This window comes from Hoplias malabaricus, chromosome 13, assembly GCF_029633855.1.
Source record: "Hoplias malabaricus isolate fHopMal1 chromosome 13, fHopMal1.hap1, whole genome shotgun sequence".
Classification (NCBI taxonomy): Eukaryota; Metazoa; Chordata; class Actinopteri; order Characiformes; family Erythrinidae; genus Hoplias; species Hoplias malabaricus.
Window position 1 is genome coordinate 7539023 of NC_089812.1, and position 18900 is coordinate 7557922.

General features: G+C 41.1%; 2 gene segments (V, D, J or C); both read right to left on the reverse strand.

The window, feature by feature from the left end:
- Positions 1–4299: 4299 nt before the first annotated feature.
- On the reverse strand, positions 4300–4752 carry LOC136665345 (immunoglobulin heavy variable 4-38-2-like). The segment is given in 2 exon segments: positions 4300–4607; positions 4710–4752. Coding segments are annotated over 2 exon segments (351 nt in total).
- Positions 4753–17480: 12728 nt separating this feature from the next.
- On the reverse strand, positions 17481–18650 carry LOC136665236 (Ig heavy chain V region XIG14-like). The segment is given in 2 exon segments: positions 17481–17788; positions 18599–18650. Coding segments are annotated over 2 exon segments (360 nt in total).
- Positions 18651–18900: the final 250 nt, after the last annotated feature.

Below are 18900 nucleotides of genomic sequence, written 5' to 3' on the forward strand. Positions count from 1 at the left end.
CTGTGGGTTTTTATACACCATGTTCATTAGTGTGTGTCACTGTGACTCCCTCGCGCAGTAATACACAGCTGTGTCCCCAGTGTCCAGACTCTGTCCTCGTAATGTTATTGTGTTTGTCTCAGTGTTTCTAGAGATAGTGAACTTGTTTTTTAGTTTATCACTGTAAGCTGTGCTCCCGCTACTGATCCATCCGATCCACTCCAGAGCTTTTCCTGAAGGCTGTTGGATTCAAGCTATCCAAGAGCTAGTAATTTAATACGAGACCTTGCAGTCGATGGTCAGAGCCTGGTCTGGACGGACCACCACAGAAGCAGAAGCAGGCTGGGTCAGTTCATAACAATGGACACCTGTAGATTAGAAATACACAGAAATGCAAATTTATTAGATTCATCATCTTGGACATGAACATAATCTCAATAGTGTTGAGTGTTGTTTACTGAGGAACTGACAGGAAGCAGCTGCCAGCAGGAGCAGTAGAGATGTAGAGAACATGGTTGGTGTTGAAGTGTGGGTTGAAGCTGGAGCTGTGGGATCTTCTCTGTTCTCCACACTTTAATAGAGAGAGTCTGATCTCCTAAATACACAGCGGCCCAGTGGGAGGAAGCTATTTGTTTATCTAGTGACTCATGAGAGTGTTCCAGTGGTATATATTGTGTGAGTGAAGTATGATCGCCCCCTAGTGTTTAACAGCAGGAGCATAGTGGGAACAACAGCAGCTTCAGAAAAACCGCCCACGACCTGTGACTGTCCCCTGCTGTTTATTGTAATGTTCTCCAATGATTCTGCATCGTGTTATGAAACAGAACTCATACTGACACCTAGTGGCCTGGATGCATGACAGATTCTTTAGTAAGTCTGCTTTAAATTTGACCACCCTCATATACCCTTATATATCCACTCTATGGAGAACAAACTGGTTCATTCAGGGACAACAAAGTAATTTAATTGTTCATCTGATGTGATGATGGACTTCACAGAGAATGTTATAAAATTTAATACTCATAACAATTTTATGGTGAACTTTGTAGGATAAAATGACTGATTGCACCTTTAACATCAATGTTGTCTCTAAAATTTTACTCGGACTCTTATTTCTGACCATGTCTGCTTTGTTCTTCACTTGCAGGGTTTGTGTACAGCTGTCTGTATGAGTTCCACCACTGTGCGTCTCTAGCGCAGTAATACACTGCAGTGTCTTCAGCCTTCAGTTGAGTCATGTGCAGGTAGAAATTGGAGCTGTCCTTGGACGCAGTAAACCTGCCCTGAACTGACTGGGCTGAGCTTTTATGAGAGTCAGAATAATAGTAAACAATCCACTCCAGTCCTTTCCCAGGAGCCTGACGGATCCAGTGCATCCTGTGGTCACCCACACTGAACCCACTGCAGGCACAGGTCAGTTTGTGGGATGCACCTGGAGACACTGTTACTGACTGTTCAGACTGTGTGAGAACAACCTGAGAGTGGACACCTGCCAATGGACACAAAGCATAAAGGATGAGTAGAAGAATAGAATGAACACTCATCATCAATAAATAGAACTACTTACTCAACTCACAAGAGCTAAAGATTAATAACACCAGTAGAATCATAGCAGATATGATTTGTTATTAAACTAATGGCATCCTAATGGGTCACTGCTACTGACCACTCAGACTGTGTGAGGACGACCTCAGAGCTGATACAGAGCAGACTTACATGGTACAGTCAAGAGCAGGACGACAGATGTGAGGAACATGGTTCTGGTTGATGTCTGTCTCCAGACCCACAGTTTCAGCTGTTCTCTTTATGGACAGAACACATTCACTGAGACATTTGCATAAGAAGATGATGAGGTAAACAAAGTCAGCTGTGGCACTGAGTTTATTAGACTCTGAGCGCCCCCTACTGGGAAAGAACTGAGACTGTGGCAGGACCTCTCTCTTTATCCATCACATACTGTGACCATTTCAAATACACAGGAGAATTACAGAAGTGACATCACTCTTAGCCTAATAATATTAACCCAGATATTAGTGATAATAAACACAGCTGCAGAGAGGAATCATGGACATTTCAGAACGGCCCCAGTTCATCCCAAACCCATTCAGAGCTGCTGAGGACTGGGCTCTGGGGTGGTCTAATCCACACTGACTGACAGTGTTTATGATTAGGAGTCTTGCCCGAAGGCTCTTACAGGCTTAGTGTGCCAAGCAGGGAATCAAACCCCAGCCTTCCACTTGTACTTCAGTGCTGTTATCCACTACGCTACAGAACCTGTTCGACCTTTCATTGTGATTACCTTAACCTCCCTGCTTCTCAGTAGCACTAGAGATGATTTAGGGTCTTTATGAGGGAGGAGTGGATGCTACTGGACTGTGAATAATACACCAGTTACACTCAAGGCCTTGTAGAGTTCAGTGGAGCTGCTGAGACACTGGGGACTGTTAATATGAGACAGAAAAATGGAAGAGAGATTCAGTATTACTTTACTGTACTGACTACACTACCTGTATAACACTGACCTCCTGTACATTTATACTGAAGTATATATTAATGAGATCATTACCCAGCATTCTTCACAGTGTCTTTAGACTGAATCTGTGTTTGTTTCTAATGTTAGAGATGCTCTGATCATTTCAGTAATTGAGTGTGAGGAATTCTAGTCTGAATGTAAAGATAATGCTGTGATGTTAATAAGTCTGATATGTTATCATCTATAATTCTCTCTGAATTCAAGAGCAGACTGTTGCACTGACAGCAAGGGTTGAATATGGGAAGTACCATACACAAGTCTGATATATTTTTTAATCAAATAATTTACTCTGAATTACTTCCAGAAGCTTTAAATTGTTTTTTATGTAATGAATTATAGTTAAAATAGCTTTAAAAGTGTGTGGCTTATTGTTTTGTTTCCCTTCCAGTTGAATGAATGTTGCATATGGATTAAAACAGATGGCAGTACGTTTTTGCACAGTACTCTCACTCAGCTGTAACATGGTGTAATATCTGGCGCAGTAATAAACAGCCGTGTCCCCAGTCTCCAAGCTGCTGATGTCTAAGAAAAGCACGTTGCTGCTGGTGTCTCTGGATATTGTGAAGCGATTCTTAAAGGAAGAGCCAGAGTCTATAGATCCACCACTCCAGATGATCCCAATCCACTCCAAGCCTTTTCCTGGAGGTTGTCTGATCCAAGCTGTGCCATAATCAGTGAGGGCATAGCCAGAGATTTGACAGGAAATCTTCACTGATTGTCCAGGAGACTTCACCTGATCAGGAGACGAGCTCAGACTGATGCCATGGACGTCTGAGAAAAGGAAACACATCATTAAACCATTAGATTTATTATATTTTGTCATAAAGAGACAGCTACAGCATTTAAACAATGACCAGTGTCCACTTACATGGTACAGAGACCAACAGGAACAGCAGAGTCCAGCTCATCTTTGCTCTGTGTCTGGGAGCTTCAGTCCAGGAGTTTTATACACATTGTGGATGTAGCTGGTTCACAGTGGTAATGGACTAGATATTTACATACTCGCATATGATTAAGGAGGAACCTTTAAAAGTGATTCAACAACATCAGCTGGTAGCACTTCAGGTTTAGTCAACAATGTAGATTTGTCAGCACTAAATATGTAAAAAAGACATACACTGTCACAAAAACTGTCACTGTGGTGGTATCCTCAAAGGTACATGTTCAGTATAATTTAGTTAGGGAACATTATTCTATTATAATTTTAGGTTTTAAATTGTGCCGATGTCATACATCCTGTTTTATCACCATGAAATATAATATTATTTTATTTTACACAGTTCTCTATTGAAAGCTTTCAAATATTCACCTCTCTTTCTGGAGAAGAGTATGTAACGTACCTTTAGGGAACACAACTGGAATTTAACACCATTGTTGTACCTATTTTAAAGGTACATTTACATTTGTTTGTACATTTAGTGACTAATAATATTCTTCTACACTTTTTTTCTGAGTGTGTACCAGGGTCTCACTGCTTTTAGTCACTGATCAATAGATAATAGATTGATAGATGTATCTGTCCTTGTGATGTCATTTGGCTCCAGACTGAGCCAGGGTCAGTGAAGGAATTGCCAAAACCTTCATAAGACAGCTGATGAATTCATTCTTTAATTCCCACTTTCATTTTCCCTCCTGATGAAGTCTTCAGAGTCTGTTGTTTTAGCCGGACTTTGACCACAACCCATGCTCTTTAATGTCTGGGTGAAATGTAAAAGTACAAAACAGTGAGGAACTTGACTCTAGAGAGTCTGCTGTGTTTTTTTGTAAGACGGGTGTGTTAGTTTGTGTCACTGTGTGTATCTGGCGCAGTAATACACAGCTGTGTCTCCAGTGTCCAGACTCTGCCCTCGTAATGTTATTGTGTTGGTCCCAGTGTCTCTAGAGACGGTGAACTTGTTTTTCAGTTTATCACTGTAATCTGTGCCCCCACTGCTATAAATATTTCCAATCCACTCCAGAGCTTTTCCTGAAAGCTGTCGGGTCCAACCTGTAGCATAGCTAGTAACTGAATACGAGACCTTGCAGTCGATGGTCAGAGCCTGGTCTGGATGGACCACCACAGAAGCAGGCTGGGTCAGTTCTTCACAGTGGATACCTTTGGATCAGAAATACACAGAAATACAAAGTGATTAGATTCATCATCTTGGACATGAACATAACCTCAATAGTGTTGAGTGTTGTTTACTGAGGAACTGACAGAAAGCAGCTGCCAGCAGGAGCAGTAGAGATGTAGAGAACATGGTTGGTGTTGAAGTGTGGGTTGAAGCTGGAATCTTCGCTGTTCTCCACACTTTAGAAAGAGTCTGATCCCCTAAATACAGAGGTCCAGTGGGAGGAAGCTGGTATTTGTTTATCCAGTGATCCATGAGAGGTCTCCAGTAGTGTATATTGTGAGAGTGAAGTAAGATCGCCTCCTAGTGTTTAAGAGCAGGTACAGTGGGTACGGAAAATATTCAGACCCCTTTAAATTTCACTGTTTCATTGCAGCCATTGGCTAAAATCAAAAAAGTTCTACTTCTCATTAAATGTACACTCACCACCCAATCTTGACAGAAAAAAAAACAATTTTTACAATAAAAAAAAAAACAAAAAAAAAAAAAACAGAAATTTCACATGATCATAAGTATTCAGACCCTTTGCTCAGTATTGAGTAGAAACACCCTTTTGAGCTAGTACAGACATGAGTCTTCTTGGGAATGAACAAGTTTTTCATACCTGGATTTGAGGATCCTCTGCCATTCTTCCTTGCAGATCCTCTCCAGTTCCGTCAGGTTGGATGGTGAACATTGGTGGACAGCCATTTTCAGGTCTCTCCAGAGACGCTCAATTGGGTTTAGGTCAGGGCTCTGGCTGGGCCAGTCAAGAACAGTCACAGAGTTGTTCCGAAGCCACTCCTTTGTTATTTTAGCTGTGTGCTTTGGGTCATTGTCATCATATATACCAGATGTGATCTCATAATGGAAACATCTGTTTGTGAAAAGCTCAGAAAAACATCATTAAGTTCCTGTGGCCTTCCATCCCTCAGACAACACTGCATTAAAATTCCAGAATGTTCTCAGGAACGCTTCGATAATCTATTGTGAGAAATAACTGTTTATTGCTGCATGTTCAAATATGCGTTAATATGGTACAGTGCATGGTGGAAGCCACAGAACTCTCCACGTCTCTGGGCATCTGAAATGGACTAGTGGTGGAACCTGTACTGGGGTCTTATTAATTAACCTTTCAGAGTGTTTATGGACATATCAGACACCTTTGGTATCTATCCAAATTATTACCAGCATGAAGTTCAAAAGCCAGGGTGTGTGGTGTGTGTGAATGAATTTCTTTGGGTTACTTAGGGAAGTTACTTGTCAGGGGTTTGGGGGGCGGTTTAAACTCCCTTTGTGTTCTTAGAATTTGTCGTAGCATGATCTTACTATTAATATTGAAAGAAGATATTCAAATTTGGGGAAAATATATGCTGCTTATTTAATTATATCTTCTTCAGGTACACATCTCATTATTTTAACAAAACACTACGCCGAGGTCTGCACACTGGATAACTGAAAATGAATCAACAGTTTTTGTACAGCACTCTGGTCTTTGTGTATCAGTGTGGGTCTCGTGCGCAGTAATACACAGCTGTGTCTCCAGGCTCCAGATTCTGTCCTTGGAGAGTTACTGTGTTGCTGGACGTGTCTCGAGAGATGGTGAACTTGTTTTTCAGTGAATCCTTAGCAGCTATGCCTCCAGCATAATTAATGTGGTTGATCCATTCTAAAGCTTTTCCTGCAGGTTGTCGGATCCAATCTGTTCCAAAATGACTGCTGCTGTCAGTGATAGAAGCTCCAGTAATTTTACAGTTGATGGTCAGAGTCTCTGCTGGTCTGATGACCACTGAGTCCGGCTGGATCATCTCAGTAGCACAGAACACACCTGTGGAAAGAGCAGAAGAAGAAAGATCTGAGTACGTTTGAAGCAGTGAATCAGATGAAGTGAAGTGGGGCTTGAGCTGAAAGACTCACACGAGGCAGCGGTCAGCAGAAGCAGAGAAACTGAACACAACATGTTTGTGCTGTGATTAGAGGATGGACACTGCTGCAGAGAGACACACTGCTCTTATGAGGAGAGTCAGGGGTGATTTGCATATCGCTGCTGTGAGACAATAACCTCCTCTCTCCAAAATGGCTACTTTTCAGGAGAAAAACCTGAACAAGTTTCAATGTGAGTCAATGGAGATATATGTAATTCCAAGCACTTTTAATTGCTGGTGATTTCAATATTCACTTTGAGAAGGATCATGATCCACTTAAAATTGCATTTGAATCAATTTTGGATGCGCTAGGGTTCACTCAGAATGTTACTGTGCCCACTCATCAATGCAAACATACACTGGACCTAGTGTTAACACGGGGCACTGAGATAAAGAATCTATCCAATCTCTCGCTACATGAGACCATCTCTGATCACCATCTAATCACATATGAAATTGCGTTAAACTTTGATATCTGTCCACAGCCACGCTATATTAGAAAGCGCACTATAACATCCTCAGCAGTTAGTGATTGTCTCATCTACACTATCATGCTTGGCCATGCTGTTTTATCTCAAATTATCTCTGCACCTACTTTTAACTCGCACAGAATCACTGATCACCTCCTCCTTCCTCAGACTCATACATCACTAATATACTACATTCACATTACTATAACCCCTTCATTTGTCATTATTTCACTTTTACTTCTGTTCTGTTCTCTGTTTTGTCTCCGGTGTCGACCCGAGGAGGATGGGTTCCCCATATGAGTCTTGGTTCCTTCCAAGGTTTCTTCCTCGTGTGCTGAGGGTGTTTTTCCTTGCCACTGTTGCGCCTGGCTTGCTCATAGGAGGCTTGGACCCGGTTCTCTGTAAAGCTGCTTTGTGACGACTTTTTGTTGTGAAAAGCGCTATATGAATAAACTTTGATTTGATTTGACTTTTAAAACAAACCTATTGACCTGGTCACTGTGACACTCACATAATGTCAAGGGAAGCTCAAGTTTTGCTCAGACAGTGGTGATATTAAGTTAAAAGGCTGAATGGCTAGATGTAAGGTGTTGTTAATGAGGTGTGTTCTAGATAACAGAACACATTTGTAATGATTTTACAGAAAAACTGTAAAGTTCTAGACTTGACTAGATCTGACTAGACAATACTTCTGGGAATGTAAGGGTCAGCTTGTGCCTCCGGCTGCCAGCAGGGGGCGATGGAAGGGAGGCACCGATACTCTGGGAGACTCAATGTCCCAGAATACCAAGGGGTAATTATTGCCAACCAGATGTACCTGCTGGTTCCTGCTTTTAAGACTGTGGCAAACAGTACACCTCTGTCATTCCTTGGTTGACGTTTGACTGGTGGTTTAATGAGGCTGCAGAAATGAAGGGAAAAAAATGGGTTTAGCTCAACTCAAAAATGAGAGGAAAAAAGAATGCTAAGAAGAGTTAGCACAAACAAGAGGGAGCCGCTCTGATCTGAGAGATGAAGCAAATATAAGAAGAAATTCTGAATCCTCTTTTGACTGTTTTTTGAGCAGAAAATATGTTCAGTCCCCATTCTCTGGAGAGGTCCTTCTGTTTTTTTAATTTTAGTTTTTTCACTTTGATTCATATAATCCACCCTTTTTTTTCTTCAAAATTTTTACCAGTTATTACTCAGATGTGTTTAAATCCAGAGCCTGTCTCTGTGCTGTAGGGACAGTGTGATGGGGTCATGCACAAAAGTCACCACTCGCCAAACGCTCACTGCCCTTACACTTATTACATTTCTTTATATACACTGAACTGCACAGGTGTGCCTTAGGCTGGCCACAATAAATAATTACATAGGTGCTGAATTTTTTTGTATTAAATACTAAAAATTGACATTGTGTTAGTAAACTCGACTGTAGCATGCTCTGCTCTGCTCTGATGATACACTTTAAAAATTAACATTGAAATGAATATAAATTGTTTTTTTACAGTTCATTTTGATTCTGTAAACCATTTTAAACTGACTCCTATAAATGAACTTGCATTGCCTAGAGACACAGAAATGTAAGGAACTACATCTCCTTCATCCTCCACACTGCAGGGGTTCTTGTACAGCGCTGTAAGCTCTTGTGTCAGTGTGGATATCGAGCACAGTAATACACCGCCGTGTCAGTGTCCTTCACACTCGTCATCTCCAGATACAGCTGGTCTTTACTGTTGTCTCTGGAGATGGTAAATCTTCCTTGGACAGATTGAGAGTAGTACTTGCTACTGCTGTCACCCGTTATAGTTGCGACCCATTCTAAGCCTTTTCCAGGAGCCTGTCTAATCCAGTTCATCCAGTAGCCATCAAAGTCTAGTCCAGATGCTGTACAGGTCAGTTTATGAGACCCTCCAGGAGAAATGACCGCTGCTTCAGACTGGATCAGTGTTTGACCCCAACACTCTAAAAGAAACAACACATCAATTAATAAAGCAACAGAACGTCCCTGTGTTTCTCACCGTCCAGAACTAGAACATGTCAGTTGTTGTTTAGACCGCACCAAAACTTCATTACGTGTCGATACAAATGATACACAATGTCCTTGTATTGACTTTTTGTTCTGTCCACCTTAAATGACAATGTTCTTGGAGCTGACAACAATAACATCCAGTAGAGAAGCAGCAGGATCTTACTTGTAGCAAGGGACATGAACAGAAAGCTCCAGAAGGTCTTCACGTCCATTCTCCAGGTCACTGAGTGGTGTTGATCCAGCATAAAGACTGAGTGGAGTCTGGGAATAAAAAGCCTGTAAAGGACTCTGACTTTGCATAGGTCTCTCACTCTGAAGACCCCCTCCAAACAGTCCCGCCCACTTCTCCACATCCTCTGCTCTCCTCACCATTCTTTAAAGGAGCAGACGTTTCCTCCAGTGACTCTCCTTCACCATACGACACAGACATTATACTCACACCTAGTGACCTGAATATATCAGACTCTGCACTACACTTAATATAAACATGCCCACCCCCATGTGAGGGAACCACTCTATGGAGTATAAATTGGTTCATTCAGTGAATGCACTACAATTCTTGGATTCAGACAATTGATATTTCTGAGAACACCAGCAGGTTCTTTGTTCAATTTGGAAATGATCATCTTGTGTGTCTATTTCCTGTCCTCAGTTAAAGCTTCCTGACAGCTCCACATCTTTTCAGACCCACAGTGTTGACTCTGTCCTCAGAGTGAAAGAAAATGTAGACAATTCTTTATAGCTACTGTTGTCACAGCAGAACAAATTGTGCCTACTGTGTGTTTTTATTCAGAAACTCCTTTAAGGTGGAATAGTATGTTTGTAAGTGGATGTAAGTAAGTAAGTAGCCAACTGTATCTTTGTCATATTTTGCCACCTTCCAAATGCCTCCAGATGCTGTGTCTTGGCCACAGTGGAGTGGGCAGTGGAGGATATAAACTTCTGAGCCTTTTTGGACAGAGACACTTTTTGCCATTAATGGATTCGGGGCTCCGTATAAAAACAAACTATTTCCCAGTGCACAAACAGAACAGAGAGCTAGCAAATGGTGAGGAAGTATCTTCTGAATTTTACAAATAAAGGTGTACTGGATTAAAAGTGTGAACATGGTCTTGAGAGGATTACATACAGGATTTGTTTGGATCTGAGGCGAGAGTGGGGCTTGATTTTCTTCTCTCCCTCAAAGATAGAAGCTTTAAATATTCAGTATTGTTTGCAGGTAATTATTTGGGGATGTTAAGGCTTCTGTGTAATATCCTGTGAAAATGTTTGGTTTCTGCTCTTTTTCTGTTGAATATGTTGTGCTTTTCTCACCGTTATTGACTGAAAAACTACCCAGTAATGTCCACAACATCTGTTTTTTGTTTTTGTACAGACTCTCTGATGTTTTGAATGTGTGTGGGTCTAACGCGGACGCAGTAATACACAGCTGTGTCCTGAAGCTCCATCCTCTGTCCCTGTAAGGTCGCGTAGTTATCATCAGTAACTGAATATCCAGACACTTTACAGCTGAGGGTCAGAGAGTCTCCTGGCTTTATGACCACTGACTCGGGCTGCCCTAGATCAACATCACATTTCACACCTGCAGCAAAAGAAAGACAAAGGTTAATAGCCTTGTTCATCTCCAGCGTCAACAAACTGCTCAGTTCCAGCTGGACACAGTGATAAATGCTGTGGTGTGTGATGGGATTTTTCTGTATTCCAGTCCATAAAGACACTCACAGGCCATTGCTGTGGTCAGCATCAGCAGAAATGTGAAGAACATGGTGCTGTGTTGAAGACGCTATCTCAGTCTCCAGTGCAGTGGACAGGAGAAGCTGGTTTTCATACAGAAAGGACGGCGAGGTCACTTTGCATAAAGGACAGAAAGACTGTAAGAATGACCTCATCAGTGCTGAGTTTCAGCTCTAAACCACTGTCGCTGTCATTTCCATTTTCACAATGTCACTCAGTCACATGGAGTTAGTGAGGTCAGAGCTGTCATACTCAGCTGCCCTCTAGTGGTCAGGATGGACATCCAGAGGAGTCACAAATACAGCACGTCCACACAATTTTAAACTTGAGCTTGTCCAACATTTTTTTTCTGATGGGTACAGCATCGATAGTGATTTTCATTCATTCATTCATTATCTGTAACCGCTTATCCAGTTCAGGGTCGCGGTGGGTCATTGGAACCTGGAATCATTGGGCGCAAGGCAGGTATACTCCCTGGAGGGGTCGCCAGTCCTTCACATGGCATCGACAGTGATTGACCTGTAGTAAATGCTTCTGTTCCTGTGGGGAGTCCTTATATTAGATGTTAGAACATGGGTGTGGGGCTCTGATTAAATTTGGACAGAAGCATGAGGGTGTCTGGGTTCTGTTGTTGGATTATTAGCTCTGGATGACCACCACCACTTCATCTTTCCCAGAGGCACTTGACAGAGCTCCATCATGAAAGGAACACAGTTCCACTTCTGTATGTATGCTAAAATCTTAGAGTTTCAATGAAGTGTATAAAATCACATAATTATTGTGCAATGTTACTGTACTTTAACTGGTTGTGGAATAAAATACTAAGATTCCTACTGAGTAAAATTGATGTTGGAGTGTTAACTGACACCCACTGTGGGTTTCTTGTGTATGGACAAGAACAGGAAGTGCTTCAGTTTGTTCAGAGTGTGTTTTTTGTTCAGCTGCTCCATCATCTCCATCACTGTGGTCTCGAGTGCAGTAATAAACAGCAGTGTCCTCCACCCTCAGACTCTTGGCCTGTAAGAACTGTGTACTCGTGGACACGTCTTCAGTCATTACAAAGTGGTCCTTAGTGGAGTCTGCATATGTTGCAGCATTGGTACCAGTGTTCATCCATCCCATCCATTCCAGAGCTTTCCCTGGTCTCTGACTTATCCTGTGCATGTCATAGCTGTTCATGGTATAACCACTTATTTTACAGGAGATGTTCACACTCTCCCCAGGTTTTTTCACCTCAGCAGAAGACTGGCCGAGAAGGACGTCAGCAATTACAACATCTGAGGAAAATCAAGCAAGAAACAGTTAAGAACAATCCAGAAGATTTTGAACCATACTCTGAGTCAAACGTACCTTGTGTTATCATCAGTACAACAACACAGCACTGAGCAAAGCTTAGACCCATGAAGATCATGTTTAATGGCTGAAAATGGACAGATCCACTTCTGAGGGATGAAGTGATATCACCATTAACCAATAGCCAACTGTTTTTATCTGCAGCACAGAATACAGATGTGGATTTACATAAACACACATCTGTCCAATAGAATCTGTTGCATTGTCCTGCAGTAAGTGAAGGATAATTGTCCCCTAGTGTTAAGGCTTGATATTTACATCTCCGTGTTTTACAGCTGCTGTGCAGATTCACTGTTTTTGTAAGCTGTGTAGTATACTAATGATAATATGCTATGGTTGATGCATATACCGTAATATATGAATATATATTTGATATATATTTATATATTGTGTTTATAGCGTTGACCTTATTCAAACTCTTATGATTACTGATATTTGACTAATGATAGTAATTAAAGTTTATAATTGGCTTAAGCAATTAAAACGTTAATAATTAGTTTGAGAATGAATGATAGCCAAGCTAAGTGAGATCTTCAGGATCTTCAGACTCTTAATGAACAGACTCCACACACTGTGATTTCAAATAATGAAGGTATTTATTAACAAAAGGAAGAAGGATATTTACTTAACATAGCATATCCTTGAAATCTCACGGCATCAACGCAGGGGAAGCCGATTCGACTTTAAAGATAAGCTAGGCACTATGGCTTGTGACTAATGCGTTGCTAACTGAGGTTTAATTAACGTATAAATTTATCAAGAGACTTAATTCAATTTTCAGCTCTGGAAATGTGTAGGTTTAGCTTACTTTTTCATCGATTCTCACCACCCGTTGGGTACAGAGGCTCTCTGAGGTCCTGGAAGTGATGGCGTCTCGCTTGGTTCCACAGTTCTCCCGCGGAAGTTTCCAGGCTGGGTCAGCGTGGAGTTCTTTCTTCGTCGGTCAAGTCACCTCGGGCGTACTCGGAGCGTAATGACGCAGGCGGCAGGATCCTCTCTTTGGCTCACTGTCCTGAGCAGGAGAGTCCAACCATATGGACGTTTTGGACGAAAAGTTTCACTAGTTCCTGCAGATCCAGAACTGAAAATCGATTCAATAGGCTTACTTATTCTACGACTTTCTTCTATCTCGGTGGTGTTTCTTACTCTGGCCATGAATAAGTTCACCTGCTTTGATCAGTCGTGAGATTAAACTTAGATTGGGCGATAAAACATAAACACAATTAAAAGAAAAGAAGGTATTCAAATCACTCGACGTATTCATAAATTTCTTTCACACTAGCTAACTCAAGACGTCTCCTGGGAGCTTAGTGAGGTCCTTCAAAAGTCTTTGTTCGTCGGCGTGGAGAAGAGGAAACGTCTCGCTTCGAGAGGTTGGAACTTAAAGAAATAGCTTAAGATAGAGCGCGTGGTAGCGCGTGAAGTAAGCAGAAGTAGCGAGAGTAAGGCGGAAGCTAAGAGCTTCAGAAGAGGAAGTTAAGAGAGCGTTCAGAGAATGTTCAGAGAGAAAAAACGTAAGAGAAAAACGTAAGAGCGAAAATATGTAAGAGCGAGAAAATGAGTCGGCACCCTCTTTTCAAAGGTAGCGCGGTCACGCCTTATTGGGAGGTGCCCTTCCTTTGATTGGATCCGGGGTTCGAGGCTCACGTGACTGGCTTCCCGAGAGAGGAAAGGGGGAAGGCAGGAATCAGAGAGAGATCCTAGAAAGAATAAGATAGAAAATTTGTGTATACCGAAATTTCCTATACATGTTAGTGACATATCACAATGAGTGTCCTGGATTATTAATATCAAACATCTACATATAATTTTATTTTGGGTACGTCGTGCTTACGTCCCATTTACAATATTATGTTAGAAGATGTTAATTCGTTTTCTTAGTTAGAGACAGAACTTTCGTTCATGATTGAAAACAGTAATACACATCACTTCATTGGTTGATAGATGTTCATCTGGAGACACAAAGAGTGACATTCATACATATCGCGTACACATATTTATCAGAATTTGATTAATTTTCGTTATTGTTTAGGCGACCTCGGGCGAGGCGTAGTTTCGCCAATGTCCACTTGGGGTCGCTTGTTGATCCATGCTGTTCGTTCTTTGCGGATGAGTTTCCAGGAGTTCAGTGCAAGGTCAAATTTTTGGGGCCACCTGTTTGTTGGTCAGGAGATAACGTTCCGTCATTTAGGCGCCACTCGTCGTAAAAACGGGATTGTAACTCATAGTTATCCCACTTTGTTTGAAGTTCCTTTTTGCTTAAAAGCATAATAAAATGGGTTTGTTATCTGGCTGTAACCAGGCGTCCTTTGATGCAGGCTTTAAGTGAGTCCGTGTGTGTGTTTTAAAACGGGTCTGCGTACACACATACAATCCTGTGGAATGTTGGATTCTGTTGCAAAACGAAAATCCTTGTTAGAGTGGAGAGTTTTTATGAAGAACTCTTATTCGGTCCATACTCCACTACAGCTGGGTGTGTTAGTTTGTGTCATTGTGAGCCTCTCTCTCTGGCGCAGTAATACACAACTGTGTCCCCAGTGTCCAGACTCAGTCCATGTAATGTTACTGTGTTTGTTCAAGTGGCTCTAGAGATAGTGAACTTGTATTTTAGTTTATCATTGTAAATTAGGGTCCCAACGCTGCTGATATATCCGATCCACTCCAGAGCATTTCCTGAAGGCTGTTGGATCCAACCTGTATTCTCACTAGTAACAGAATACGAGACCTTGCAGTCGATGGTCAGAGCCTGTTTTGGACGGACCACCACAGAAGCAGACTTGGTCAGTTTATCTAGTTACCTGTGAGAGGACTCCATTAAATTATATTAGATTCAACTTTATTGTCATTGTGCAGAGTACAAGTACAGGACCCATGAAATGTAGTTAGCATCTAACCAGAAGTGCAATATATAACATTATTTACATAATTTACATAAAGTGCAGTTGTGATATACCATTGTGATGTGATGAAGTTGTAACCATATATACATATTGAAATATAAAAACATGTAAATGAAGTAACATTGTGTAGATGATGCATTATGTACTGAAGGATGAATGAAATCCAACTTTACAGAAGGTGCAGTGAAATGATTGTGCAATGCTTATTTAAAGTGTCTGAATAGTGTTCATCATCACCATGGTGTATATTGTGTGAGTGAAGGAAGATCGCCTCTAGTGTTCAATAACAGGTCGTGTTTACTGTAATGTTCTCCAATGATCCTGCATCGTGTTATGAAACAGAACGCATACTGACACCTAGTGGCCTGGATGCATGATAGATTATGTAGTAATTCTGCTTTCAATTTGACCACCCTCATATACCCTTATATATCCACTCTATGGAGAATAAACTGGTTCATTCAGGGACAACAAAGTAATTTCATTCTTCATCTGATGTGATGCTAGACTTCATAGAGAATTATAAAATATAATATTCATAAGAATTGTATGGTGCACTTTGTAGGATAAAATGACTGATTACACCTTTAACATCAATGTTGTATCGAAAGTTTTACGCAGACTCTTATTTCTGACCATGTCTGCTTTGTTCTTCACTTGCATGGTTTGTGTACAGCTGTCTGTATGAGTTCCACCACTGTGAGTGTCTAGCGCAGTAATACACTGCAGTGTCTTCAGCCTTCAGTTGAGTCATGTGCAGGTAGAAATTGGAGCTGTCCTTGGACGCAGTAAACCTGCCCTGAACTGACTGGGCTGAGCCTTTGTCTGAGTTAGTATAATAGTGCATGATCCATTCCAGTCCTTTCCCAGGAGCCTGACGGATCCAGTGCATCCTGTGGTCACCCACACTGAACCCACTGCAGGCACAGGTCAGTTTGTGGGATCCACCTGGAGACAGTGTTACTGACTGTTCAGACTGTGTGAGGACGACCTGAGAGTGGACACCTAAACAGAGGCACAGAGGAGCAGCTGATTACATTTTTATTTCATTGTTCAAATGCATTCATATGGATCTTCACAGAGAGAGAAACATCTGACTCACATCCTGCAGCGAGCAGCAGCAGAAAGTAGGTGATGATCATTATGTTGATGGACACAGAGCTGGTCAAAGTCAGCAGAAACCTAGAGATCTGCTCATTTTACTCTGTTTATGCAGAAGAGATGTGACAACATTTGCATGACGAGTCAGTGTTATGAAAAACAGCTGCAGTTGCATTAAGAGAAAATTGGACTTTTTAGTGAATGCCCCCTACTGGAAATTTCATTTCAACATTCTCAGATCTTTACGAAATATTACAGGCCTCTGCTGTGACTGAGGGACAATCTCAGTAGGATGTGAATGGAATGTTTTCTCAGCTTTTGTAATACTAAATCACTGACTACAATTGTAGGCGTTTGTAACTCAGTCAGTAAATGCATGAAAATAAATATTCAACAGTGCATTAGGACACTGAAATAAAATGAAATAAATAGAATAAAAGAAGCTGGACTCAAAGCATTGCACATACAGTGAATAATTTTGTTGTGTATTTCTTCTGGGGTGGTGTGGTGTGGATGATGAAGAAGATTCTCTGCCAAACACCGTCTAGAGGTTAAAATAATTTTTTATTTCACAAAGGGACAGCATCTTACCAGCCATAGGGGCTAGGAGAATATCAGGTCAATTCCATTCGTCTCTCCCTTTCTGCTCTTTTCTGTTTCCTTTATATATGGTTATTTTTCCATATTGGCGAAACATATGGCATTTGTTTACATTTTCTCATGCTTTGGGTCTGAGAGAGAATGAGAGAGGGGCTTCCTGTGAGTCCTTTACCTTTGGACAGTATAGAGTTTAAGACATTCATAAACACTCTCATATGTGAAACACAGTTAGTAACATGGACAATAAAATATAAAATATACTTCACTTTGTAAAAAAATAAATAAATAAATAAAAAATTTAAAAAAATAAATAAATACAACAGCAATTGAACTAAGATATAATTACATTTCCTAATCAACGGTCCTGAACACCCCAGTCTCGAGAGAAACTACCTATACTTACATTTACAGCACTTGGCAACACTTCCCAGAGTGACCTCCTGTTACCATCATATTACAGGAATTAGTGAATGTAGGGTTAGGAATCTTGTCCAAGGACTTCAGTTGGTGTAGTGCTGTATGGTTGTCTGTGTTGGATATGGAACCCCAGTCTGCAACCTAATCAACGCAATTGGCATTTGTTTCTGAGAGTGTTCTGCTATATATTATTTACAAAATAAAACATAGTAAGGTTTCTTGACCCTCAACAGTGTTACTGGCTATGGACTCTTCAAATTTACTAATTAATGAATGAAAGAAAAAAAAAAACAATATGAAGCAATGTATGAGCTGTCTAGACACTCTGCTGTGGGCTTTTGTACACCGTGTTCATTAGTGTGTGTCACTGTGACTCCCTCGCACAGTAATACACAGCTGCGTCCCCAGTGTCCAGACTCTGTCCTCGTAATGTTATTGTGTTTGTCCCAGTGTTTCTAGAGATAGTGAACTTGTTTTTCAGTTTATCACTGTAAGCTGTGCCCCCACTGTTACTGATCCATCCGATCCACTCCAGAGCTTTTCCTGAAGGCTGTCGGATCCAACCTGTGTGCTCACTATTAACTGAATACGAGACCTTGCAGTCGATGGTGAGTGCCTGTTCTGGACGGATCACCACAGAAGCAGGCTGGGTCAGTTCATAACAATGGACACCTGTAGATTAGAAATACACAGAAATGCAAAGTGATTAGATTCATCATCTTGTACATGAACATAATCTAAATAGTGTTGAGTGTTGTTTACTGAGGAACTGACAGGAAGCAGCTGCCAGCAGGAGCGGTAGAGATGTAGAGAACATGGTTGGTGTTGAAATGTGGGTTGAAGCTGGAGCTGTGGGCTCTTAAATGTTCTCCACACTTTAATAGAGAGAGTCTGATCTCCTAAATACACAGCGGTCCAGTGGGAGGAAGCTGGTATTTGTTTATCTAGTGACCCATGAGAGGACTCCAGTGGTGTATATTGTGTGAGTGAAGTAAGATCGCCCCCTCGTGTTTAACACCAGGTAATGTTTACTGTAATGTTCTCCAATGATTCTGCATCGTGTTATGAAACAGAACTCATACTGACACCTAGTGGCCTGGATGCATGATAGATTTTGTAGTAAGTCTGCTTTCAATTTGACTACCCTCATATACCCTTATATATCCACTCTATGGAGAATAAACTGGTTCATTCAGGGACAACAAAGTAATTTCATTCTTCATCTGATGTGATGCTGGACTTTAAAGAGAATGTTATAAAATATAATATTAATAAGAATTTTACGGTGCACTTTGTAGGATGAAATGACTGATTACACCTTTAACATCAATGTTGTGTGTAAAGTTAGACTTTTATTTCAGGTAGAAATTCAAGTTGTCACTGAATGCAATAATGGATGTGATGATGACAGACTCTATGATGGCTGTGTAGAACTGCATCATCAGCTTCTGGGGCAGGTTGAACTTCCTTAGCTATCAGTACATGCTCTGCTAGTATCATCTGCAAACTTCAGGATTTTGACTGAGAGGTCCATGTAGGTTCAGTAATTGGTGTACAGTGAGAAGAGATAGATGTGTAAAGCACAGAAAAACACAACAAAACTCCTGTGACCTTCCAACCCTCAGACACAACTACATTAAAATTTCAGAATATTTTCAAGAGTATTTTAATTTCTGCATGATCAAATGCAAGTCAAAACTATATTGTGCACGGTGGGGCTCAAGGTCATCTGAAGTGGACTTGTGTAATGAAACATTTATTAATAACTGATACAGCAACCTTTA